Source organism: Hemitrygon akajei, chromosome 8 (genome assembly GCF_048418815.1).
Source record: "Hemitrygon akajei chromosome 8, sHemAka1.3, whole genome shotgun sequence".
NCBI classification, from domain to species: Eukaryota; Metazoa; Chordata; class Chondrichthyes; order Myliobatiformes; family Dasyatidae; genus Hemitrygon; species Hemitrygon akajei.
In genome coordinates, this window is record NC_133131.1 from 115,295,271 (window position 1) to 115,322,584 (window position 27,314).

General features: G+C 39.5%; 1 protein-coding gene across 6 annotated transcripts in view; it reads right to left on the minus strand.

Moving 5' to 3' along the window:
* Positions 1-1,656: 1,656 nt before the first annotated feature.
* tbc1d5 (TBC1 domain family, member 5) overlaps positions 1,657-27,314 on the minus strand; it is a 477,565-nt gene continuing 451,907 nt past the window's right edge. For all 6 annotated transcript variants that reach the window (XM_073054429.1, XM_073054423.1, XM_073054427.1 and 3 more), the window contains 2 exons: positions 20,251-20,427; positions 1,657-3,377 (listed from right to left, as the gene is read on the minus strand). In XM_073054429.1, coding sequence (XP_072910530.1) covers positions 3,051-3,377; positions 20,251-20,427 — 504 coding nt within the window. In that variant the 3' untranslated portion in view covers positions 1,657-3,050. The remainder of the gene's footprint in view (positions 3,378-20,250; positions 20,428-27,314) is intronic.

A 27,314-nucleotide genomic window follows, 5' to 3' on the forward strand; every position in this document is an offset into this window, starting at 1 on the left:
TATTTAGTATTTACTAAATGTTTATTTAGTGAAATTTTCCTTTTGAATTAGGAGGCTGAGCATTCAAGTGCCATCTCAGGACATGAACCTTACAGCATTACACTTCAGTTCAGTCTTGAAGATATTCCATACTGTAAGGGGTGCTGATAATCAGGTAATAATATTGTATTATTAATGTATTTACCATCTGAAGTCATATTGGCTCTGAGTTTCTCTTCAGATGTCATCTGGGTCCAGTATTAACCTTCAGCTTTCTCTGGCCTGGAATGTTTGTGACTCTAGAGGCATCAAACCATTTGATTCTTAGCTTCTCTGTTCTAAAATTACTTAGCACAACTTTAATTCAAAGGGGATGTTAGGCTTTGGCTTTCATGTCCAAAACCTTGACAGTTTTAGTTTTTAACACCATTCTCCGTAAGTTCTAGAGACTGTTGTCCATGAACATTGTAGAAGATCAGCAGTTTATGAGATACTCAAACCATCCCTTCTGGCACCAACAATCATTCCATGGCCAAAGTCACTTAATCACATTTCTTCCCCATTCTGATGTTAGCTCTGAAAACTGAACTTTTTGACCATGTACTTTTACTGTATGTAGTTGTTGCCACATGATTGGATGATTAAATATTTGCATTAAAGAGCAGGTGTGTACAGGTGTATCTCAAAACATGGCCATTGAATGTATGTCATTGTTCTGACAAACATATTTTGATTTCTGTTGTTACAATTACATTCTGATCACATCACTGTTTAAATACATTTTCACTTGGGATAAATCAATTGCTTTATTGTGCAGATATAAACGATGCTGGGGTGGCAGATGCCAATTGCTGCAGACTGCAATATTTTAGCTAGAAAGGTTGCTCTGTAGAAGTCCATAAATGTCACCACATTTGAAATGGATTGTTGTCCTGAAAGGTGCTTGAGCAGTCTGAGTTGTGAATGGATTGGTCTTCTGTTGTCAACAGTGTTCCTTTTAAATAGGAGATAATTAACAAAGCATTGCAGGTCACCGAATGGACTGGTTCAGTTGCAGTTTGTGTTGTAGTTCCATTTTCTGTTGGTAATGAGTATTGTGTAAAGAATGGTGTCATTAGATGTGACTCTGAACCTCAAAAAGCATTAAGCCTACTAATGTGAATAGACCAAAAAGTACCCAATAACATTTTTTGTGTACACTCTGCAATAATGAATATTTCCCAGTGAAATTTATTTGTTTGGTTAAATTAACCTTTCTTCACAAAAAAATGGCTTCTGGTTAATAGTGTTTCAAGGCCAATTGTTTTTATAACCTTGTGTGCTAATTGGTTCACCAATATAATGGTCATATTTGTGCTGTTGGGATGTCACAAAGATGTAATAATGTGGTCTGTTGAATGGGGCTCAAAGCAGTGGATTGATGTGATCATAGAATGTTAGAATAATCAATTTCCTGAAATGTTGCAGGATTTCAATGATATTAACTCATAGCCTATGAAATCTCTATTCAGGCATATTATGGCAGGTGAATAAATAAGATTGGTGAATTCATAATAGATCATTAATTATTTTTGTTTTGTACAGTGTCTTATGTTTGCTATATATACTTGAATACCACAGCTGGTTCCCTAGGCATCTATTGGTTTTTAAAGCAGTCTATTGAAATGAATAACATCGTATGGTTTATTGGTCATTTTATTCAGTTTTTTGAGCTTGTAATTTTTCAGTTCATTAAGCAAATTCTGCACCAATAGAATCCTCATCATGTTCCTGGACAAAAATTATCTTCTGCATCTAATTTCTGTATAAATTATAGGTTGTGCAAATGATTTAATCTTTAATACAATACAGTCCTGTAAGTCTATTCTGTAAAATCGCATTACTTTCTATGTACCGGTAGTCATTTGGATATGGCATTTGGTATATTCTAATTATTGTTTTGGTGGCTCACTGTAGATTGTGGTTTCTATTAAAAGGTTAAATGGGATTTTTCATAAAAACACAAGTCATTGTTAGTACAATGCTTTCCAGTGATTTTTCTCAGTTACATACTATGCATTCTTTATATACATCCAAAATTGAACATTGCAGCAATAACCAATGGAAGCAAAATCTTTGTTACAGCAATTACTTGGTAGAATGTAGCAGGTTCTCATAGTAGTATAAAATACGCAGGCAGCTACTTTTTAGAATTTACGAAGCTCCCAGTTACTAGTTTTCCAAATGCACCAAGACTAGAGTACATAATGAAATGGTATTTGAAGATACATAACATGGCTAAATTATAAAATTGGAAGCGCATTGTTAACACATTTCTATGATTTTCATGATGTAATCAAACAGCAATTAGCATAAAGGCTACAAAGCTCCAGACTATGAATCAAATTGACAGACTAATAAAACAGCATTCGTCATCTCATGTACAATAATTATCAGACAGACAGGAGGTATTCATTTCCATTACCAAGGTTAGGATCCAAGGACTAACGAGTCCAGTGCTTTCAACAGTCTGAGGATTAGACACTTGTACTTCCTTGGCATTTCAAAATGCCATCACAAAGTTGTGGGATAACTTCTTTGTCCCTATTTTTGTTATTAAATTACTCATAAAATTCATTGTCTGAGATCAGTAAATTCTACTTGTATTATAAATTCCTTTAGTCTTGTATCTGCTTGGGTGAGATAGGGAATGCAGTGCAGCGAAGCAAGCACGATATCCAAGACAGGTTTCTGCATTTATTTGTATAATCATGATCACCATAACGGACTCCCACTTACAAGGCTTACGAAGTAGTTTGAACTGCTTGGGAGAGAAGACCAAAGATATTTGTTGTGTGGTGTAGCAGAGAGATAGTCAAAGGGTAAGGAATTACTTTTGATGGCTATGGCCCATCATTAACTACATTCAAATATTTTTTGTTCAACAGGGATATATGTATATATAAACCTTACATGACTTCCAAACACAGGGAGGAAAGTTTCACTTGTTAATCAGTCCTTATGGAATTTTATTAGTGTGCAGATAAAATTATTTTATATCAATGTAGAGAGCACCACTGACTGGAAACTTTTCAGATGTCCAGGGGACTAACAATTGTGAAATCAGAATCTTTGCTGTTGCTGCTGTCATCATCAGGACTAGATTCCAAGTTACTGGATGGAAGGCGTAGAACTCCACCTGTCAGAGGATCAGAAAAAACCGAAGGCTGCTGTGTTTGTTTTTCAGTTGCATGAGATGCATTAGAAGCTTTTAAGGTTTGATGTTTCTCTGGTGAGCCTCCTGTTGCTTCTAATTGCTTGGATGAGTGCTCATGTATCAAGTCATCATCTTCATTGGTGACCAAGATGTAGTCATCTGAGTTTCTACCATCTGAATTCAGGGAAGTCAGTGATGTGACCTAAAATAAATATGGCACGAGTTAAAATCTGTAGATTGCCAGTTCCATTTACTAAGTCTCAGATGTGATATATTCCCAATTTTCCACCATGATAAATCTCTACATTTAAACAGTATATTCATGGTTAAGATACTAAACTGATCAACAGATTTATTTACATAAATTGCATTTCAAATGATAGTTTTTTGTTTAAATACATTTAACAATTACTTTTAATAACCTAATTAGATGTAAATTTACTCTGAATTCTAACTGTCTTGATTTGAAACCATCAGAATATTTATCTACTAAGCATTTCATGTCCAAACAAACCTTCTATTAAAACATAAATGTTCCATTTTTTATATCATTCTTTTAGCTATCTATTTGACAAATGATTAATCTTCCTCAGTTTACTTTCGCCAGCATAATTTTGCCTTTATAAACCTTTGCTGCTGAGTTTTACCTTACAATGAAAAATTAATTCCTGTTGTTAACATTGGAATCTCCTCTAATTTTCCATTATCTTGAAATCTTTTTTAGAATTGGGTACAAAATTAGACACCACTCCAACTACAGCCTAACCACTGGGTTACCAAGAGTGGGAAAAAAAGAAAGGAAAAGCTGACTATGTACAAATTCTGAGTATCTTATGTCTACAATATTTCTTATTTTTCATTATCAGATTATTTCCTCTTACATTAACCAAACCAAATATCATTCATCAGCAAGAGTTCAAATAAAAAAGTAGGGAGTAGAATATTATTTTAAAAGTGGAAATTAGAAGTTGCTTTTTAATAACCTCATCAGTTCATGACTTAATATTTGGCCAGAGGCAGTATCAATTGAACCAGCTTGTGAATATTATGGCACAGCATTAAAAGATTGTACAGTACACCAATGATCACATTCACTCTCTTGTGAGCCATTCTACCAGACCTAGTAAGATGTACTTGTTTTTTTTTGTTGTTGAACATGTTAAGAATACTGGCAGATTGCCTTCCATGTTATGCACTGTCAAGTTTTACTTTTAGCTGTTGTAAGATTTGTACTCCTGTTGAATCTTAATCAGTTAGTTGGAGGATTTCATTTAATAAGAAAATAGGAATTTAACAGTAACTTCCAAGACTTAATGGCTTAAAACTACCTTCCAGATGCCAGTGCTTCTGAAATAACCTGCTGGTACTGGATTACATCAGTTGTTGTGTGTGTTCCCACTGCTCAGGTGGATTCCACCGATACACAATGGGCTACACAGATTTCTGTTGATTTTGCATCTCTCTGTCTGCAAAATCTGTCCATTGAACCCCTACCATCTTTAATTTGCTGCAAGTACATCAATGGTAGGGAAATTATTGATGAAGGTTCTTGAGTCAGGATTTACATGCATTTTGGAAAAGTATGGATTAATTAGGCATGCCTTTGTGCAGGGGGCATCCTGTCTCAAAAATGTAATTGAGTTTTTGAGGAAATTACAACAATGATTGATGAGGGGAGAGGATGTTGGCTCAATACACTTTAATGAACCATTTGACAGGGACTGAACAACACACACAAAATGCTGGAGGAACTCAGCAGGCCAGGCAACATCTATGGAAAAAAGTACAGTCGACGTTTCGGGCTGAGACCCTTTGGCAGGACTGGAGAAAAAAAATGAGGAGGAGATTTCTCTAGTCCTGCAAGAGAAAAGTATACAGTAAATAGCAGGATCCACAGAAGTAATGATGCTTTGGTGCAAACTCTCTGAAAGGGGCAACATAAGAGGATAAGGTGGTTGGGGTGTTCAGTGTACAAACTGGCATGTCATGTTGCAGTTCTGTAAAATTTTGGTTAAGTTACACTTGGAGTATTGTATGCAGCTCTGGTCACGATGGTATAGGAAGGATGGATGTTTTGGTGAGGAAGCTGCTTGGACTGGAAAGTAATAGCTATAAGGAGAGCTTGGACAAACTTGGATTGTTTTGTCTGCAGTGTTTGGGGTTGAAGGGCGAACTGAGAAAAATGTATAAAAATGAAAGATATAGTTAGGGTAGATAGCCTTTCTCCCCAAGGGTAAAAATGTCAAATACTAGAGCAGAGATTTAAGATGAGAGTAGAAAGTTTAAAGGAGATTTGCAAGACAAGTTTTTTCTTTATGAGACTGATAGGTGCTTGCACTGCACTGCCACTAGAGGAGGTAGAAGCAGATATGAGAGTGGCATTTAGACAGGTAGCAAGCAGGAAATAGGGATATGGACCATGTGCAGGCAGATGGGAATAATAGTCAGCACAGACAGCGTGAGGTGAAGGCCCTGTTCCTGTGCTATCCTGTTCTTTGTTTCTGTTCCTAAGTAAAGCAGACTCACTGATAGCAATGGGAAGAAACAGATTCTGAGAGAATGGTAACAGACCTTTGTATTTGATCTGTAAGTTTAAGATCACACTGGAAAAACTGGACTGGTGCAGCCTAGCATAGATAAGCTTGTGGTTGAGCTTGAGATTTGGAATCTGCTTAGGACTGGATCTGTGATCCAGAACTATAAAAGAGATTCAGGTATGACCTTCTGAAGGCTATTTTGAGAGTGAAAAAGCAATTCTAATTTAAGAGACTGAATCAGGTGCATGTCATCTCTAGCAGGGTTTGCAGGCCATTACTTCCTAGAAGGTGAAATCTAACATCATGAATGGCTGTGAGGCTTCACTCCCAGATGAGTTAAACACCTTTTAAGTGCACTTTGAAAGCAGGAGTTAAACTACACCTGAGCAAGTCCTGCAGCTTCTAGTGATTCTGTGATTTCTGCCTTGGAGGTTGACGTCAGAACGTCTTTCAAGAGGGTGAACCATCGTGAGGTGTCAGGCCCTGCTGGTGTACCCAGTAGTGCACTGAAAACCTGTGCCAACCAACTGGTGGGAGTGTTTAATCCATCACTGTTGCAGTTGGAGGATCCCCCCGCTTCAACGGGGTGACAATCATACAAGAGCCTGAAAAGAGAAGGGTGAGCTGCCTCAATGACTATGCCCATTTGCACTCACATCTACTGTGATGGAATGCTTTGAGAGGTTGGTCATGGCCAGAATCAACTCCTGCCTAAGCAAGGACCTGGCCCCACTGCAATTTGCCTACCAGCTCAATAGGACAACAGTGGATGTAATCTCTCTGGCTTCCACTTGGTTTTGGATCACCTGGTCAACAGCAGAACCTATGCCAGGCTGCCCTTTATTGATTATAGCTCAATGTTCAACACCATCATATCCTTAGTACTAAACAACAAACTCCAAAACCTCGACCTCTGTACATCTTTCTGCAATGGATCCTTCACTTCCTCATCGAGAGACCAAAGGGAGTGCAGATTGGAAGAAACATCTCCTCCTTGCTGGCAATCAACTATGGTGCACCTCAAGGATGTGTGCTTAGCCCACTGCAGTACACTCTCTTCGTCCAAACTGTGCGGCTGGGCACAGCTCAAATGCCACCTATAAATTTACCGATGACACAGGTATTGTTGATAGAATTTCAGATGGTGATGAGGAGGCATACAGGAATGAGATAAATCTATTGGATGAGTGATGTTGAAACAACAACTTTACACTCAGTGTTGGTAAGAGCAAGGAATTGATTGTAGTTTTCAGGATGGTTAAGTCAAGGAACCCCACACCAGTTCTCTTTGAGGGATCAGCAGTGGAAAGGGTAAGCAGTTTCAAGTTCCTTGGTGTCAACATCTTTTGACTGTCTATCCTTGGCTCAACATATTGATGCAATTACCAAGAAGGCAGAAGAGCAGATACATTTCATTAGGAGTTTGAGGAGACCAGGGATGCCACCATAAACTCTCATAAATTTTTACAGATGTACTGTGGAGAGCATTCTAACTGGTTACGTCACTGTTTGGTATGGAGTGGCACTGCACAGGATTGGAAAAAGCTGCAGAATTATACAAACTCAGCCAGTTCCATCATGGGCACTATCCTCCTGAGCATCAAGAATATCTTCTGTTATGCCTGCAGCCCCCTCCTTTGTGAGAATCGCAAGATCACTATTGGGTTGGGTCAGGGGACCCAGGAAATGAGAGAGAGAGACGTGCAGACTGCCTCGTAAAGCCAAGGGACATGGCCATTGTCTCTTGGAGACCCATTTGTGGATTGAGATGCTATGCTATGTGAACGCCCTCAGGCAAAAGTGGGCTGGGTGAGAAAGAGATTGCATCACTCCAACCTGATTGACATCTACAACCCTGCAAGTCAGGATAAAAGAGGGTCTGTAGGAACAGCCCCTCAGACGCACCAGAAGAAACGCCAGCGATCCCGTAATAGCGGGAAGCCATTTGAAGGAGGCCACGTGTGTTCAGTTCCGTTGCTTGGGACTGGTGGCTGGAACCATGGAAAACGGCTTTTAGCTAGCAACAGGGAAATCAACTCCCCCGACTCAAAGGACTGGCATCATAAAAGACCTGGGCAAGTTTAAAACCGTCTCTCTTAAACCCAAAGAGCTGCAGCTTGAATGACAGTGACTTTTATATTTCCATCGGACAATACATTATCCCCTAGACAACGATAGAGCTATTTCTTATTGATTAATTATTATACCCGCGCTTTTAGAGTTAGTATCGACGAAGTATATTATCTGTATGTTTGCATTGATATTATTTTGTGTCTTTTTATCAATAAATACTGTTAAAAAAATAGTACCATCAGACTTCAACCGACCTCTCTATCTTTGCTGGTAAGTGACCCAGTTACGGGGTACGTAACACTTCAAAAGGTGATGCCTCAAAAAGGTACGATCTGTCATTAAGAACCCCATCACCCAGGACATGCTCTTCTCATTGCTACCATCAAGGAGGTGGTACAGGAGCTTGAAGACACACTCAACATTTCAGGAACAGCTTCTTCCCCACTGCCATCAGATTCCAAATGGACAATGAACCCATGTACACTACCTCACAATTTTTTTTCTTTTTTGCTCTCTTTTTGTACTACTTATTTAATTTAATTTAAAAATACATTTCTTATTGTAATTTAGTATTTCTATTATGTATTGCTGCCACAAACAACATATTCCACACTACATGCCAGTGATTCTGACCCTGATAAATGGAAGGTGAAACCATTTGGCCAGAATCATCATGCAGCATTTTATCCTTGTTCAGCTCCACAGTTCTCTTTGACTCGAATGATATCTCTGTTCCATTAACATGGAAAATAATTAATTTGTACCCCTGAGGTACAATTTATAATTTGTTAATTATGTACAGCAGTACAGTAATATGGATTTCAAATGAAAATTAACTTAGTAATGCATTGTTGCTAAAGGCAGACTTTTACTGTTTTCTGATGGTCACAGATGTAAGTAATTTATGGATAAGGTTAAACACCTGCTGCAAAGTTATGTTCATGTTCATTACAAGGATAGCTGTTAGTTCTGTATTAGAAATATAGTTTCTAATAAAGTACTAACAACTCTCTTTTTCCTGTTTGGCCGGAAATGTGCTGGTGCAGAGTAAAGGGCAGTAGTCCAAAGTCACAGATGCATCTCTGAGACAAGGCATTTGCCATGTCCAATCACTCTGCTGTCTCCCTGTGCCAAGTTTGCAGCATGCCTTGGCAACTGTGATTTCACAAATTTTACCTTGGCAGAAACACTGATGGTAGAATAATCTGTAATTTGTCAATACTATTTTGGTAGACTCTTGTATTTTTTGTACGATTAGATATGAATCCATTTTGTATCAAGCATTCATAGGAAAACCTCAACAAGGGCCCATCTATATCTACAACTCATGCAGGATGTTCACTTTCCAAGGTCCATTTATGAGTAGGCAAGAAAATCAATGAACCTCTTTCTCACTCATAGGAAAGTAAAGTTGGCCCAGTTGGCTGATCTGTACAGCATGGACATGAGTGACAGTGTATTGTAAAAAGTGGGATGACAACTGGCTTTTATGATTTACTTTAACTTATTTCATTTTTCCATATAGCCATCAGCACAATGAGTTGGTGCCAGCTCTCAGAGGAACCATGACGACCCATTTACCTCCTTGTATCTTAATCTCTTGGAAGCACAGAACCATTGCTCCGATTCTCCTGCCAGTCACCTACCTATCCTTGGGGGTTCAGGCTAGTTTCCCTCTAACCTATCCATTTCTCACTTCCCCACCAACATCCTCAGGAGTCAATTATTCTATCCATTGTATGAAAATCTGTTTTGTTCATAAGGAACAGCAGAACATTTAAACCAAACGAGCACCGCAGGGATCTGCTGCCTCACAGCATCAGCCATCTGCGTTCAGGCCTTCCTCTAGTACAGCCTGAGTGGGGTTCACACATTTTCAATATAACATTGTGCTTTCCTTCAAGCACTCAGATTTTGTTCAATATTCAAAAGGTGTGCAGATTGTTCAGTTAGTTGACCACTGTAATTTACTCCTAGTTTGTAGGTGTATGTTAGAAACTAGGGTAGTAATTAGGAAAGTAAGGAGAATAAAAGGGAAATAGTATACTTATATGGGTGTTTTATTTTCAGCATGGACACAAAGGATAAAAGTAATTTTCTGATAAAGAATCATGAAGTGGATGCTGTGGGCTTTTGACAGTTTTAGGATCAACAGAAGATACATTTGGACGGCGATTGGAACATGCAGTGGTTTCACCCTAGGTCAGGATTACAGCACTAAAGGAAGTAAGATGGTTATGAAGCCAAAATGAGTGTAGAGTTAAGAACATGGAAGGTAGTGAAAAGATCTGTAGATCAGAATGGGATACTTTGATATAATGTATGTATTGGTTAATGAAAGCCACTGACAATCAGCTGCAGCTTAGTGGGGAATTCAGGATTTTGTACATGTAGGATTGTGAATCATCAGATAATTAAGACTAGAGGTGCGGTTTCAGTCCTGGAATGTTGTCAGTTATATCAGACCCTACAAAAGCACAACAGTTGGAATCACAACTGTTTTGACTTTTTTCTAAGGTTCCCCGAAATGGTGAGTATGATGAAACTTTGGAACAACAGAAATGAGTCAATCATACTCAGCTTGGTGGCTACGGCCCCAAGTTAGCTGGAGGTAGTTCACATGGGAGTTTGTAGTTAAGGGGAAATGGAAGAGAAATTCAAGTGACCAAGAGCACGAAAGAATCAGCATGCTGGATGGAGTTGCTAAATTGTACAGTCGGCCCTCCTTATCCGCGGATTCAACCAACCGTGGATCAGAAAAACCCGGAAGTTCTCTCTCCAGCACTCATTGTTTGAGCATGTACAGACTAATTTTTCTTGTCATTATTCCCTAAACAATACAGTATAACAAGTATTTACATAGCATTTACATTGTATTAGGTATTATAAGTAATCTAGAAATGACTTAGAAGTACAGGCAGTCCCTGGGTTACGAACGAGTTCCATTCCTGAGTTCGTCTTTAAGTTGGATTTGAAGTCCGAACAGGTACATCCGGTATTATTTAGCGTCAGTTAATCAAATGTTTTTCTTAGTATATAGTACATATTTTACCTTTCTAGTCATATAAAACACTTAAGAAACATATGTATTTCAATAATTAAACCACTGCATTGCTTAGTAATAATTGTAGCTTTCATCGGGGCAGGGCCTTTCACATGCTCCATTAAAATTGTTCCGATCATTGACCGCCTGTAGCCTAATGCTTTTCCAATGACGTTTCACCTCTTTCCGATCACTTTATTACTTCCACCTTATTTTCAATCGTGATCATTTTCATGAACAGAAACATCGCGGATTCAGAGCTACACCGGGTCCAAATGCCCACCTCTCTGAACATGTTAAATAAAGTCCGGGGTTCCACTGCATCCTAAAGACCACCGCACTGATTCAGGTTAAATAAGAGACTTGAGCATCCGCAATTTTTGGTATCCGCAGGGGATCTCGGAACCAATCCCCCGTGGATAAGGAGGGCCGACCGTATAGTGTAGAAAAGTTAATGAATTCTACTTGTTGGCTTTGGGTTCTTTACTCTTGTTTTTGTTCAGGAAAGGATATGATCATCGCTTGCTCTTTCTAAAAGGTTCCCTTTTGCAGGGGATATTGTAAGACTATTGAAGTATTCAAGAGATGTGAAAGGAAAAATAGTGAAATCTTAGAAATGCTCAGCAGATCTGGGAGCATTGTGGAGACAGAAATGGATAAAGTTTCAGGTCATTGACACTTCGTTTGATGTAGAAAGATTAACAAACAGTCACAATTTAAGTTGGAGAGAGGTGAAGACCAAGCAGTGCTGGGTGAGAGACAGCACTGAAAATTTGCTAATGGAATTGATTTGTCTAGATGAGGTGTTAATAGAAGAGAGGAAAATATGTTGGAGCTGTTCTGTATTATACAGAACATGCCTCTGTTGCTCTCACAGTAGCTGTCACCTGGCCTGCCAACTGTTTTCAGGATTTCCTACTTCTGTTTCAGATTTTCATCATCTGCACATATTTTTAATTCTTGAAGGGCAATTGTCCTCTAATTTAGATCAAAATGGATTATTTTTGTATTTTCAATGTTAATTCTGTTTATTTACAGTGCCGGTAAAATATATTCACCTCCTTGGAAGTTTTCATGTTTTATTGTTTTACAACATTGAATCACAGTGGATTTAATTTGGCTTTTTTGACACTGATCAACAGGAAAAGATTCTTTTATGTCAAAGTGAAAATAGATCTATACAAAGTGATCTAAATTAATTATAAGTATAAAACATTAAATATTTGATTGCATTAAGTATACACCTCCCCTCCTTTAATATGACACACCAAATCATCACTGGTGTGGCCAATTGATTTTAGAAGTCACATAATTAGTTAAATGGAGATCTATTTTTGGGAACCTGTGTGCAGTCAAAGTGTTTCAATTGATTGTAGTAAAAATGCACCTTTATCTGGAAGGTTCAACTGCTGGTGAGTCAGTATCCTGGGAAAAACTACACCATGAAGACAAAAGAACACCCCAAGAAACTCTGCAAAAAGGTTATTGAAAAGCACAAGTCAGGAGATGGATCCAAGAAAATTTCCAAGTCACTGAATATCCCTTGGAGTACAGTTAAGTCAATCATCAAGAAATGGAAAAAATATGGCTCAGCTGTAAATCTGCTTAGAGCAGGCAGTCCTCAAAAACTGAATGACCATGCAAGAAAGGGACTAGTCAGAAGGCCACTAAGAAACCGATGACAACGCTGGAGGGGTTACATGCTTCAGTGGCTGAGATGGGAGAGACTATGCATATAACAACTGTTGTCCGGGTGCTTCACCAGTCGCAGCTTTATGGAAGAGTGACAAAGAGAAAGCCTCTGTTGGAAAAAAAACCTCACATGTAATCTCAGCTAGAGTTTGCCAGAAGGCATGTGGGAGACTCGGAAGTCAACTGGAAAGAAAGTTCTATGGTCTAATGAAACCAAAATTGAGCTTTTTGGCCATCAGACTAAATGATATGTTTGGCATAAGCCAAACACTGTGCGTCATCAAAAACACACCATCCCTACTGTGAAGCATGGTGGTGGCTGCATCATGCTGTGGGGATGCTTCACTGCAGCAGGCACTATAAGGCTTGTGAAGGTACAGAGTAAAATGAATGCAGCAAAATACAGGGCAATTCTGGAGGAAAACTTAATGCAGTCTGCAAGAGAACTGTGATTCAGGGAAAGATTTGTTTTCCAGCATGACAATGACCCTAAGCATAAAGCCCAAGCTACACAGGAATGGCTTAAAAAAACAATAAATAACCTGGAGTGGCCAAGTCAAAGTCCAAACCTCAATCCAATTGCGAATTTGTGGCTGGACTTGAAAAGGGCTTTTTCACTCACGATCCCCATGCAATCTGATAGAGCTTGAGCAATTTTGTAAAGAAGAATGGGGAAAATTTCCAGTGCCCAGATGTGCAAAGCTGATAGAGACCTATCCACACTGACTCAAGGTTGTAATTGCTGCCAAAGGCGCATCTACTAAATACTGACTTGAAGGGGCTGAATACTTATGCAATCAATTATTTTGTTTTATATTTGTAATTAATTTAACACTTTGTAGAGATCTATCTTCACTTTGACGAGAGTCTTTTTTGTTGATCAGTGTAAAAAAAAAAGCCAAATTAAGTCCACTGTGATTCACTGTTGTAAAACAATAAATAGTGAAAACTTGCAAGGGGGTGAGGGGGTGATACTTTTTATAGGCACTGTATACACCCTATCCTCGTTATATGTGTCTTCAGACTATGCGGATTCACAGTTATGTGAGGAACCTATTTCTACCAACATCTCCTTATATGCATCCAAAACTCACAGTTATGCGAGGAGCACTGCTTTCCCACCAATACAAGTCACGTGTGCACGTCTCACAGTATCACTCCCGCCAGTCTCGCATTGGTTTTGGTAAGGTGTGATGTGCGATCATGCACTCTTAAACTTTTGTTGGTTTTACCTACAGTGCAGTGATTTTGTGCTTGAAATATTTAACTATGCCTTCTAACCGTCCGATGTCATGTCCTGGGCCATCAGCCGAGCAGCAGAGGACCGCTTTAACACTTGAAAAAAAGTTGGAAATTATAAACAGTGCGGCATCAGCTGAAGGTAACACAGCTCTGGGACGCTACTGCCGGGAACAGAATCTTGCCTTTAAAGTTCTTTTGTTGCTTGATAATGCGCCAGCCCATCCTAAACACTTGGGCAGTATTCATCATAATATAACAGTGCGTTTCCTGCCGCCTAACATAACATCGCTGATTCAACCACTCAACCAAGGTGTGATTCCACATTCAAGGCGTTTTTTTTTTACAGCAAACATCTCTCAGATGCTGCAAGCAACAGATGATTTTGAAAACCCTGTGAGTTTACCAACGGTGAGGGAATGGTGGAAGTTGGAACACTTGGCGCAAATGGCAATGGACACAGACCCAAGTTTAGAACGGAGTCAGTATTTCAGTCATTCCCTGCCGTCAACCTTTCTTCCCTACAAGCAAATTTATGCTGAAAAACAAAATGCTGCCAAGCAAACAACCCTCACCACTTTCTTCAAACCGGTGTCATCTCCTGCTACCGTTCTGTGAGTCTTCCTTCACCCCTGGCTGTGCTCGATGAACACCTTATCCATGTAAAGCTGCCTGACACCACAACAACCAATCACCACCCCGGAGCAAACACACCTGCCATTGTTGGTGAGTACTATACACCCTAGTTTGTTTCTATGATTTATTATATTGAATATTACCTTAAATTGATGAAATATAATACGAATGGTGCCTTGTGGTACTGCTTTTGCGTCGTATTGGTATGAAAATGTGAATAAATTACAGATAAAACATATTTAGGAAGCCATCTGGAACGCATCCCTATTTTCTCCATTTAAATAATTATTCACATTATGCGTTGACTGCGAGGAACGTATCCCCAGCATATAACGAGGATAGGGTGTATTTGGTCACTTTCTGAATATTTTGTTACAATAATATGACATTTAAAAATAATTATATCAATGATGTTAGAACTATTGTTTAAAGATTAAAAAACAAATTCCCCAGTGTTACAGTTTTGATCAGAGAGGTTCAAACGTCTAAGCAGCCTTTTAGTATTTCTACAAAGATATCTTGATAGCTCTATCTCCGTATCAGAGATAGTTACCGATGTTCGGAAGGTGACTGACTCTGACATCTCAATTATGTCTACTCCCACATTGCTTTCATTTTCTGTTTCTTCATGGAATCTGCTCTGTAGCTGAAACTTTCCACATCAGTGCATTTAAAATTTCTTCCTTTTTTCCCCATTGTGGCTTTCCCACTCCCATTAGTGACAGGGCTCTCAACATTGTCTCCTCTAATTCCCCTTTTCTCACAGTACAAATGTGGCTGTGGCTCCCCTCGTTCTCACCTTTGCCTCCACCCCACCAGCCTCCATGTTAAGTGAACTATTCTCCATAATTTTAGTTACCAGATAAGTTTTCCCCTCCCCTCTCATTTCTGCATTCAAAAGAGATCATTTCCATACTAATTCCCTGGTCCACAACTGTATCTCCTTCCACTACTCCTTATCTCATGGCACTTTCCTGTACAACTAGAGGAGATAAAATGTATGTCCTTTTGCCTCTTATCTTTCCACCATCAGGGACCCAAATGCCTCTTCCATGTGAAAAATCCATTCACTTGCACTCTAACTTAACTTACTGCATTTGTACACATGATACTATCTTCTCTCTACTGGAGAAACTAAACATAGGTTGCATGACCATGACCTTCTACTTGCTGGTCACTTAAGTTCTCTGTTCCAGTTCTACTCTGACCTCTGAATTTGGCCTCCTCTGTTTCTCCATTGATGCCCAGAGTAAGATCAAGTTCTGCATAGGCACATTTCAAACTTCTGGACCTATTATAATTAAGGTTAACCTGCCCTACCCCTTTTTATTTCCACAAATGTGGCTGTAAGTAAATTCTTAACCTTTGCAGGGTTCTCCTGGTCAGTGCTACAAGTCATCTAGTCATCTCAATGATCCATCTCTCCTGCCTTCTATGATTAATACAGATGGCTTTGCCGAGCAATAAATAATCCTATGCATCATCATTATCTACATTATTAAAATATTAAGGTAAAATAAAGTGTCACATTATTACAATTAACCAACACATTGTACATTTTCTACTTTTTTGATTTCCTTTCTTACATAGAAATATTTTCAGCATTCACATCAAGTTTCTGGATACCCATGAAAATTAAGTGCTTGCTGTACCTTTCAATTTGTATTTTGTTCAAACTGCTGACTTTTAAAGTAATTATTACCTTGATAGCGTTGGTCATAGACTTTCCATATGTTCTCTTCACCCTCCATCTATAAATTTAAACATGCTCATCTTCTCACCTATTCAGTCCTTGACCCAACATATCAATTGAGTCCCCAGCCCCTCTTAGGTATTTTGTTTGGCCTGACGAGCACTTCCTGCATTCTGCTTGTTTTTGGATTTCTACTATCTGTAGCATTTTGCTCCAACTTTCACTACTATTCTATGCTTCCTATTCCAATCTTCTATCCATGCTGCAATTGCTCCTTTTATTCAGTGTGATTTCACGCATATTATGTAACACATCAAGTGCTATTTTACAAGTCTGTATATGCCACTATCAATTGCACTTCTCTCATAAATTGTACTTCACCGAAACACTTAACAAGCTGATTTGCTCTTAACATGCTGGCTTTATCTAATAAGTCTACACTTGTCCAAATAACTACTAATTTTCCCACGAAGATGTTAAACGGTCTGGTCTGTTTCTGATTGGTTTATCCCTGTACCCTTTTTTTCAACAAGAGTATAAGCTCTGTGATTTTCTTTCTCATCATTGACTAGTGGAGCACCAGAGGTGGTCAATCACTTCATGTCCGTGCTGGCTGGCTAGTTCCACAAACTGCCCATTTCTCTGTTGCCTTACAAATACTTCTTTACTGTATATTCCCTCTTGAAGACCATAGCATAACCTACATTTCGTATTATAAAGAAAGGGGCAACACAGTAGTGCTTTACAGTACTAGCAATCCAGGTCAATTCCTGCGGCTATCTGTAAGGAGTTTGTATGATCTCCCCAGGACCGTGTGGGTTTCCTCCAGGTACTCCTGTTTCTTCCCACAGTCCAAAGATGGTAGGTTAATTGGTCAATGTAAATTGTCCCGTGATTAGTCTACAGTTAAATTGTGGGTTGCTGGGCAGTGCGACTCAAAGGGCTGGAAGAACCTATACCACACTGCATCTCAATAAATAAATAAACGATAAATTTTCAGACCTATCTTTACATCAACAAACTTGGTTCTGATTCCCTACCTCTCTCCAATTATGTTATTAACATGGATTTTAAGTAAGACCCCGGCATAGGTCTGCGTAACATCCTCCTAGTCACAGTTTGGTAGCCTGAAAGTGATTTATTTCTCTTGATTCTCTGTTTTCTGTTAGTTAGCCATTCTCTATTTATGCTAATAAATTGCCACAACTGCCCTGAGGAAACAGCCATACAGCATGGAAACAGATGTCCACACTGACTGTGCTGCTTAGCAAATCCCATCTGCTTGTTTGTGTTTGGCCCATGGCCCTCTAAATCTCGCTTATACATGTGCTTATCTAGATGTCTTTTAAATGCTACTAATGTGCCTGTCTCAACCACTATTTCCTGCAGCTCGTTTCAAATTGCGAGAAGAAACTGTCCCTGATGTCCTTTTTAAAATTTTTCATCTCTGATTCTACACCTCACCTATGTCCTCTTGTTTTACAACAGCTCCCTGGGATAAAATCTTTGCTTTCATCCTATATAGCTCTACTAGGTCACCCCTCAGTTTTGTCTGTACTAGGGAATAAAGTCCTAGTCTATTTAACCTATTTAACTCAGGCCCCAAGACCAAACAACATCCTGGTAAATTTCATTTGCTCTCTTTCTAGTTTAGTAACATCTTTCCTATTACAGGGCGACCAAAACTATACAAGGTAGGCCAAATGGGGCCTCCCCAATGACTTGCATAACTGCAACATAACTTTCTAACTCCTATGGTCAGTACCCTGACTGATGAAAGCCAGCAGGCTAAATGCCTTCTTCACCACCCTGTTATCTGTGATCTTGCACCGTTATCTTGCACTGTTAAGTTCCTCTGCTTCATAACACTCCCCAGGGCCCTCAGGTGATTGCACTGTAAGTATCCTATCTTGGTTTGATTTTCAAAACTGCAACACCTCATATTTGTCTGGATTGAAAACTGTTTGCTAATCCTCAGCCCACATACACAGTTGATCAAGATGTCCCTATAATTTTCATAACCTTCTACGCTATCTACAGAACTACCTACTTTTGTATTATCCACAAACTTACAAAGCGTGCACTGTACATTTACATCCAGATCACTTATATAAAGTACAAACAACAAAGGTCCTAGCACTAAGCCCTGTGTCACCCCACTAGACACTGTCCTCCAATCCAAGAAACAACCCTCAACTATCACCTTCTCTTGCTACAACTGAGCCAATTATGAATCCAATTTGCTATTTCCCCATGAATCCCATTCAATGTAACCTTTCAAACCAGACTGCCACAGGGACCTTGCTAAATGCTTTGCTGAAGTCCAAATCAATAAAATCTACTGCCCTATTGTCATTTACCCTCTTGGTTACTCCCGCAAAGAACTTATTTTTCAGAGTTAACGTCCCATGCACAAAGCTATGTTGACTGTCCTACACCAGACTTTGTCTCTCCAAATGTTGATAGATTCTGTCCTACACAATTAACTTCAGTGACTTGCCAATCACTTACGTCAGACTCACTAGCCTATAATTTCCTGGCTTGTTTTTGCTACCCCTTTTAAACAATGGTATGGGGCAGTGATCCGTGTTCAACTCCTGTCGCTGCTTGTAAGGAGTTTGTATGTTCTCCTTGTGACCGCATGGGTTTCCTCCCACATTCCAAAGGTGTACCAGTTGGTAGGTTAATTGGTCATTATAAATTGCCCCATGATTAGGCTAGGATTAAATCAGGGGAATTATTGGTGGTACAGCTCAAATGGCTTACTCTGCACTGTACGTCAATAAATAAATAGCCACCTTTCAGCCCTCCAGTACCTCAAGTGCGGTCAGAGCAAAAATCTCTGTAAGGACCATCACAATTACTTTTCTAGCTTCCTTCAAAGTTTGAGAATGCACCAAGTCGGGCTCTGGGGACTTATCCACTTTAATGCCTCCAATACCTCCTCTCTTCTAATTTGTATGTGGTCCAAGACAACACCACTCATTTCCCCCATTTCTTTAGCTTCCGTTGTTTTCTCCACAGTAAAACCTGAAGAGAAAAATTCATGAAAAATTGTACTCATTTCCTTTGGTTCACTTATTTTTGTCTTTTACATATTGGTTGTTAGTCCATCCTTTTGGGTGCAGTCTTCCATTGATTGTATTATGTTTCTTTGGTTTATTGCGTATGCCGACAAGAAAATGAATCTTAGGGTTGTATACGGTGACATATATGCACTTTAATAACAAACTTACTTTAAACACGCCCACCTTGATCCTTAAGTGGACCTATTCTCTCCTTTTTACCTTCAGGTTTTCTTCCATCTGACACTATTGAATGTTTTTTCAAAATAGAAATGTACCACATCAACAATTTCACTTGTATCTCAAATAATTGGAATTAACTCGTCAAACACTATTTTCCTTTCATTAAACCATATTGACTGTGTGTGTATTATGAATTTCTAATGAATTAATGAAATTCCTGCTTATTTATCCTTCCAAAAGACTTAGAAAAGTGATCAAGTATGTTTTGGGCTCTTCAATGAAAATACTTAAGAGTAAGAAGTGTTTTCATTCATTTCATTACCAGTTAAAGTAAAAATCAGAAAGAGTAAGGGAAAAAATAGTTGTACAGTATGTCTTCAATATATTAGAAACTCAGCAAAGAAATGATTGTTAAGGATTTCACAAAAGTCATGATCATGAATATGAATTTAGTCATTCATCTTCAATAATTCAAAGTAGTAGTGATTTCTTAGTCATAGATTGAATCATATATTTATATGACAGCTAGTAAGATCTGACTTTGCAAATCCTGCAAGGTACCATTTTAAAATTTTCATTAAGGTTAATGCCATTGACTGGCTTTACCTTAATGGAAATCCAGATCGCAATGTGTTTCACATACAAACAACAATCATTATACTTCGTCAGAATCCAACATATTCCATTTATCTAAAAAACATTACAAAGCCATTAAAGCTCATTTTGCACTGAGAAATGTCACTGTAAACATATTAAACTGTAAATATTTAGGAAATATTATTAAACATATTACCTTAAAATAAGGTATATTACTTACAGTTGAAATACAGAATTGAATTTATCTTTTGACATCAATGTATGGTACCTTTTCATGATTTCACCTTTTTAGCAAAGTTGTATTTGAAAGGCTTTACCTCTTCAGTTTTCACTGTTGCCTGCATCTCCCTGTCAGTTTGTGGCAACTTTATACTCTCACCCTCTGCTCGATTATTGGAACAATAATGGTTATCAGCGATTGTAATCTCTTCATTTTCTTCAGCCTCCAGCTGACTTTGGTTGAAACGCAGGGAGCCTTTCAGAATGTCTTTAATCTGTTGTGTAGAAGAGAGTGAAGACAATGATTAGTTTCTAGAGCTTTCAACCGTTGCAAAAGAAGACTGTTTTCAAAAAGATAGCATTTACTTTCAAGATTGTTGTTCACATAACAAAGTAGTTTACAACCATTCGTTTAAAACAGAACAAATGGAGATTCTGGATTTCCTTTTGCAATAAGAGGACAAAAGACTGTTAATATCATTAGAGCATAAATACTTCCAGAACTGACAAAGTGGTAATTCCTTCACTGTGTATAGGTGACACCTTTGAGGACCACAACCTCAAAGACCTGGAGAGCTATGTTAGCTGGAGTCAGGCATTATGCTTCAGCTCTAGGTGGGATCATTCATGCCAAACAGGTCAAAGGGTAGAGCCCAGACTAAGAGTGGTCTACAGCTCTATTTCCATCTTTAATATCTTTATTTTTTCCTTTCAGGGTTCTTTTGAAGACCCTGATCTGGAGTTAAATGCAGACTTCAATTCTTTGCGGGAATGGGACCTGTTTTTGGGGTTTCAGGACCGGCCGTTGTTGTTCGGCACGCCAAGGGTTCGGCCTGAGAGTCAGCCTCGTATTCGAAAGCTTAAGATCTCAGATCTCAGGGCTCTGGGGATGGGCAGATCGAGGGTCAGAGTCACGGCAGGAGACTCGTGTGTCGTCGGAGAAGTCGGAACATCTTTTGCTGTGGGCTAGAAGACCCGAGTTGTTTGCGATCTTCGGGCACAGAGCACGTAAAAAGCGACAAAATGGACTCTTTAACATCGTAAACCAGCGGGTTGTTGTTATGTGCCCGCTCGCTGTGAAAATGGGTGACACCTCCCTCTCTCTTATTAGGGAGAGAGAGAGAGAGAGAGCCTGTGGGTCGCTGAATGCCGGATGAAATGCGATAGTCTTTGGGGTAACTGCAAGGTCTGTGTCTTTGCTATCGCCTAGCTCACGCTTGTGCTCGGTAGCGGGTGCGCTTTTTGTTTTTGCTGGGGGGGAGGGGGGATTGGTGCTTGCTGCCGCTTACACACGGGGGGGGGGGAAGCTGGGGGGGACTTTAGAGTTATTATGTTTAACTGTTATTCATTCTTTGAGGCACTTCTCTGTTTTCATGGATGTTTGTGAAGAAAAAGCATTTCAGGATGTATATTGTATACATTTCTCTGATATTAAATTGGACCTTTGAACATGGACAGTATAAAGTGGAGAAGGGGAGTAGTGAGACAGAGGCCCAAGGTGACTGGTTGACTGAGCACAGCTGTAAGATGACGGGCAGCTAGTCCCAGGTAGGGGATGGGATGTGGTGTGTAGTCAGGAGACTGTGGTAGCTAGATGGAGGCAGACAAAGAGTGAGGTAAAAGAAGGGGAAAAAAAAGAGACAGATGGAATGAGATGAAGAGTGATTGTGAAGGTGGCGACAGTTGGCAAAGGGTGATAAGCAGGAACACTAAAAGTGACACACACAGAAAATGCTAGAGGAACTCAGCAGGTCAGGCAGCATCTGAGGGGAATAAACAGTTGATGTTTCTGGCCGACACTTTTCATCAAGACTGTAAGGGAAAGTGGCAGAAGCCAGAATAAGTAGGTGAGGAATGGAGAGGGGTATAAGCTAGCAAGTGATAGGTGAGTTGGAGAGTAGCAAAGATCTATTTTCAGAATAATATTTCCATCACCCCACGCTACCCCCCCCCCCCCCGATGTTAGTAATGTGAAGAGGGGATGTTTGATCTGGTGAAGGTCCTGAATGACGGTAGCTGTGTGCACCATACTAGCAAAGAGGACCTCAGTGAACTCCTGCACAGTGAAGATTTCAAAATCTTCAGGGTAGACATACCTCAAAGAGGCTTTGCAATGGAGCAGCAAATCATAAACATAAGAGATTCTGCAGATGTTGGAAACCCAGAATATTACACACAGAATTCATAGTTTCTGAATGTAATGGAATTACTATGTGCCAAAGAGCCATATTTGTATCTTCTGCCTGATGGAAGGAGAAAGAAGGGAGAACATCTGGAACAGGTGAGGTCTTTTGATTTTGCTGGTTGCTTTACTGAGGCAATGAGATGTATAGACTTTGAGTATACGGAAGAGAGGATGGTTTCTGTGATTGGCTGAGCTGAGTCCATAACTCTGCAGTTTCCTGAGGTCAGGGTCACGCAAATGCCATGACAAGTCATGGTGCATCTGGATAGGATGTTTTCTATGCTGTATCAATAAAACTTGGTGAGGGTCAAAGGGGACATATCAAATACCTTGAGCCTCTTGAGAAAGTAGAAGCTCTGATAAGCTTTCTTGGCCAACCACTTTGACACCATGGCCAAGAGAGGACACCAGCTCCTCTCTGTAGGCTGTCTCATTGTTGTTGGTAACCAGCCTCACTACTGCTGAGTCATCGGCGAATCTGATGATGTGGTTGCTTGTGTGCTTGTCTATGGGTCACCCGTGTTAGGGATGATTGGGAAGGGGTAGTAGTTGTGCATCCTGACTATCTGAGATCTGTTTGTTAGGAAGCCCCAACATCCGGTTGCACAGTGATGTATTTAGACCAAGGTGTAGGAGTTTGTTCACCAAGGTCTGTGCAACAATGTAGTTGAATGCCGAACTGAAATCCAGGAACAGCATTCTGACAAAATGTCCTTTTTCTCTAGGTGTGTTAGGACCATGTGCATGAAAGATGCCATGACATCTGTAACAGAGCAGATTTGTCAGTAAGCATGTTGTTGAGTGTCCACTCTGGTGGGAATGGAGTGTTTGATATATGTTGTTATCAACTGTCAAAGCACTGCATGATGATTGGCATCTGTGTCACTGGGTGCTAGTCATTTAGTTCTGAAGGTGAAGATGTCGAGCTCTTTGGTACAGGGATGATGGTGGCTGATTTGAAGCATGTGGGATCAGCAGCCTGGGTGAGTGAAGTGTTGAAGATATCCATGAAGACTGCAGTGAGCTGGTGTGCACACTCCCAGTACTTGGCCTGGGATGTTGTCTGGCTCAGCTGCCATTTGAGGGTTGACTCTCTGCAGAATCCTTCTCACGTCTGCTGCTGTTACAGACAGTGGGTGCTCCCCTGAGAGGGAGATAGTTTTCATGGCTGACATTGTGTACATGCCTTGAAGCGTGCATAAAAGTTGTTTAGAGCATCAGTGAGGGAAGTGTCACTGGTATAGTCAATGCTGTATTTTGCTTGTGTAGTCTGTAATGCTTTTGATGGCCAGTCACATACGCTGGGGATCATTATCAGACAAGTGTTCCTGAATATTTTTCTGTGTAGGTGGCCTTTGCCCTCTTGATGCCTAAGATGAGGTTTTCTTCTGGCTGTTCAAAGAGTTGTCTGTCACCCGACTTGAGGGCAGCATCCTGGGCTTTTAGTAGGGATTACACCTCTGCATTCAGCCAGGGCTTCTGGTTGGGCTGTGAGATGACAGTTCTTGAGGTACCAATGTTGTCTACACACTTACTGATGTAGCCGATGACAATTGAGATATTCTTCGCAGTCTGTGTCTTTCCTGTTTGTGGGTCCTCCTTGAAAACCTGCTAGTTAGCACATTCAAATCAGATCTGGAGCATAGAGGTTGCCTTCTTAGGCCATACAGTGATGGTCCTCTTGACTGGTTTCTCTGATTTCAGCAGCGGTCGGTATGCTGGGATTAACATTATGGAGATGTGGTCAGAGAGGCCAGGAAGAGGATCTGTTTGTATAAACACGATCCAGTCTGTTTGTTCCCCTAGTGGCCACAATGACATGTTGGTAGAACTTGGGTAAAATATTCTGCAGGTTAATATGATTGAAGTCTCCTGCAATTATGAACAGACTGTCTGGATGTTGTTTTGTAGACAACTGATGATACTGTAAAGATCTCCCAGTGTGATCTTAGTGTTCATACTCAGGGGGGATGTAGACAGCATTGATAAACACAACAGTGAACTCCCTGAATAGGTAATGTGACTGGCATTTAATTGCAAGATGCTCTATTTCCCCAGAAGAGTGACTGTTAACTACAGATGAGTTTGTGCACCTTTTGTGAACGTACATACAGATTATACCTCCTTTGGATGAAGGGACCTGAACCTGAAACTTCAAAAGTTTTTTTCCGCATATGCTGCCTAACCTGTTAAGGTTTCCAGCATTTTTTAAATTCCATTTAATTTGATGGTTTAGTCCTATTATTCTCAAAGTTAGTCCATAAAATGAACGCATACAACACACTGCAACCAATTTCACAAGTTTGTCTTAAAAATTGGATTTAGGATTAAGTGCTTCTTTGGTTGGCATGTTTGATATGTTCATCTATCAGAAGCAAATGTCTTAAAAGACATGATTAAAAAATAAAGCAGCAGATGTTGGAAATACTCAATAGATCAGACAGTATATGCAGAGAAACAGAGTTAATATTTATGGATGACGTCCTTTCATCAGGGAAGAAAAACTGTCTGACCCGCAGCGTATTTCCAGTATTTCAGTTTAAAAATAGACCCGGTCCTGTTTCAGACTACATTCTACTAGTAATGGAATTCTTATTGGCAAAACAAAACTTGATCCATTATGCCAAACAAGAATGACCTTGCTAAAGAATTAAATGCACTATTTTTAAAACAGATTGGGAGTTATTTCATCTGTTGTGATTAACACTCTGTCTACCTGAACCAATCAGTGCTATCATTATGAAACCTGTACAATTATAAACACAGAGCTGCAATTATCCACAAAATGCTGGATTATTTTCACTAAGTATAGAAATATACAAAAAAGCACTGTATTTGACGCCTTGCTACCCTCAGTAATGGCCTGTGTTAAAATATACAGGCTATTCTGGTTCAAGAGGCAGCTCACCATCATCTTCCAAAGGACAATTAATGTTTGTTACTGACGAAGTCAACACGTGTGTAAAATCAATCTGTGTAAGAAATATCATGTCCATCCCACAGAGAGATGAACCGAGAGAACGATTCACATTTGCCTTGCTTCAGTTGTATGGGGTGTTGGTGAGGCCACATTTGGAGTATTATATAGCTTCTCCTGATATGAAACACTGTTATTCCAGGAATTAATCTAGTGAATCTCATTTGGACTGTACTTGGAGTTTAATGAGGGATTACCTTATTCAAATGTACAAGATCAAAAGAGAGCTTCACAGGGCAGGTTCTGAGATGTTTCCATTACAAACAAGAGGTCAGAGCTAAAAAAATAAGGGGCTGGTCATTTAAAATTAAGGTATGTAGAAGTTGCCTCTCCCAAATGATAGTGAATCCCTGGACTTCACATCCTGAGGCTGATCATTAGATATATTTAGGATGGAGATGGATAAATATTTCAAATATTGAGGGTTATGGGGAACTGATACAGAAGCGGTGTTGCCATCATGCTATGCCATCACCTTACCTTGGAATTCAACACCACAGAAAGGTTTTGTCTTTTCTGTGAATATACTGCTTTTTCATTCAACCTCAAAAAAGCATACGACTTTGTGATGGAGTGAAACTGCAGTGAACCTCCCTTACATTTGGATGCCTGTGGTAATTTATTCCCATTCTGCATTGATGGTATTCACTGGGACCACTACTGCAGACAGGGGTTAAGCACAGGTGTATCATCAAATATTCTCAATGCACCATAGGATCTCAGTTCCAACAATGTCCTTGCTGGAGTGGAACCAAATTAATTTTAAAGCTATTGACAAAAGATTAATTAACCTTAAGTTGGAACATAAGTCTTTTATGTAAAGTTTTGATATTGCAATTGAAATCAAAAAAGAATGCAGAAAGCAGTGCAGCCTCTGGAAATAGTTTTTATCAAAGCTTGTCTATGGATTTAGAGTCTATGTAAGACTATTGAGACCAGTAATAAAGTATTATAGTAATATAAGTATTACTATAATAGTAATAAGTATTAATAAAGTATTTGATAGTTATATGGACAGGAAAGGAATGGAGGGTTATGGGCTGAGTGCAGGTAGGTGGGACTAGGTGAGAGTAAGCATTCAGCACAGATCAGAAGGGCCAAGGTGGTCTGTTTCCGTGCTGTAATTGTTATATGGTTATATTATGCAAATAGTTCAGTGTTAAATATAAACACACTTGTGACTGAAACACTATACATGTGGGGTGCCACTCAAAGGTCAATGAGTGTTGAAGCAAATTACATTCTTCTGGGTGTGCTTCCTTTCAGTTTTAAAGGCTCAAGCTGCTCCTTCACAGATTTCTAAGGCTCTATAATAACACTATGCACATTAATATTAAGCTATGCTTCCATCTAACAGTGCAGAAATGCATCATTAATTGATAAATCCTGATACCTTGTTCTAACACATCACTTCAAACACTGCTAAGATATTCAGGTCAGTGCTCCAGACCATATCTAAATAATAAAGGCTATTGGATGAGTGGAGACAGTACTGACATAACTGTACTATTGTCATGTATGCAAGAGCAGAAGGACCTGGGACTTCATTTGCACACATCTGGAAACACAATAGAAAACTATGAATAGTGATCCCTTTTATAAAGACCTAGTTAGGCCACAACTGGAGTATTATATCCAGTTCCTACCTATTGCCACACTTTAAGAAAGTCATGAAAGTGGAGGGGAGATTTACCAGAATGGTGAAAGGAAAGGATTTGTAAAATAAATAAATGAAAGCCTTTCCTACTAATTGACAGTACCAGGATTACAGATTTAAGGTTTTGGCAGGAAATGGAGAAGTTTTTATATAGCAACAATGTAATGACCTCAAACTTATGCTTGTGAAGGTAATACAAGAAATTCTGAAGATGCTTGAAATCCAAAGCAAAACACTGGTGGGATTCAGTAGGTCAGGCTGCATCAAACAGTCAATGTTTCAGGCCGAGACCCTTCTTCAGGACTGGAAGCAAGGGGGAAGACACAAGAATAAAAAAAGGGGC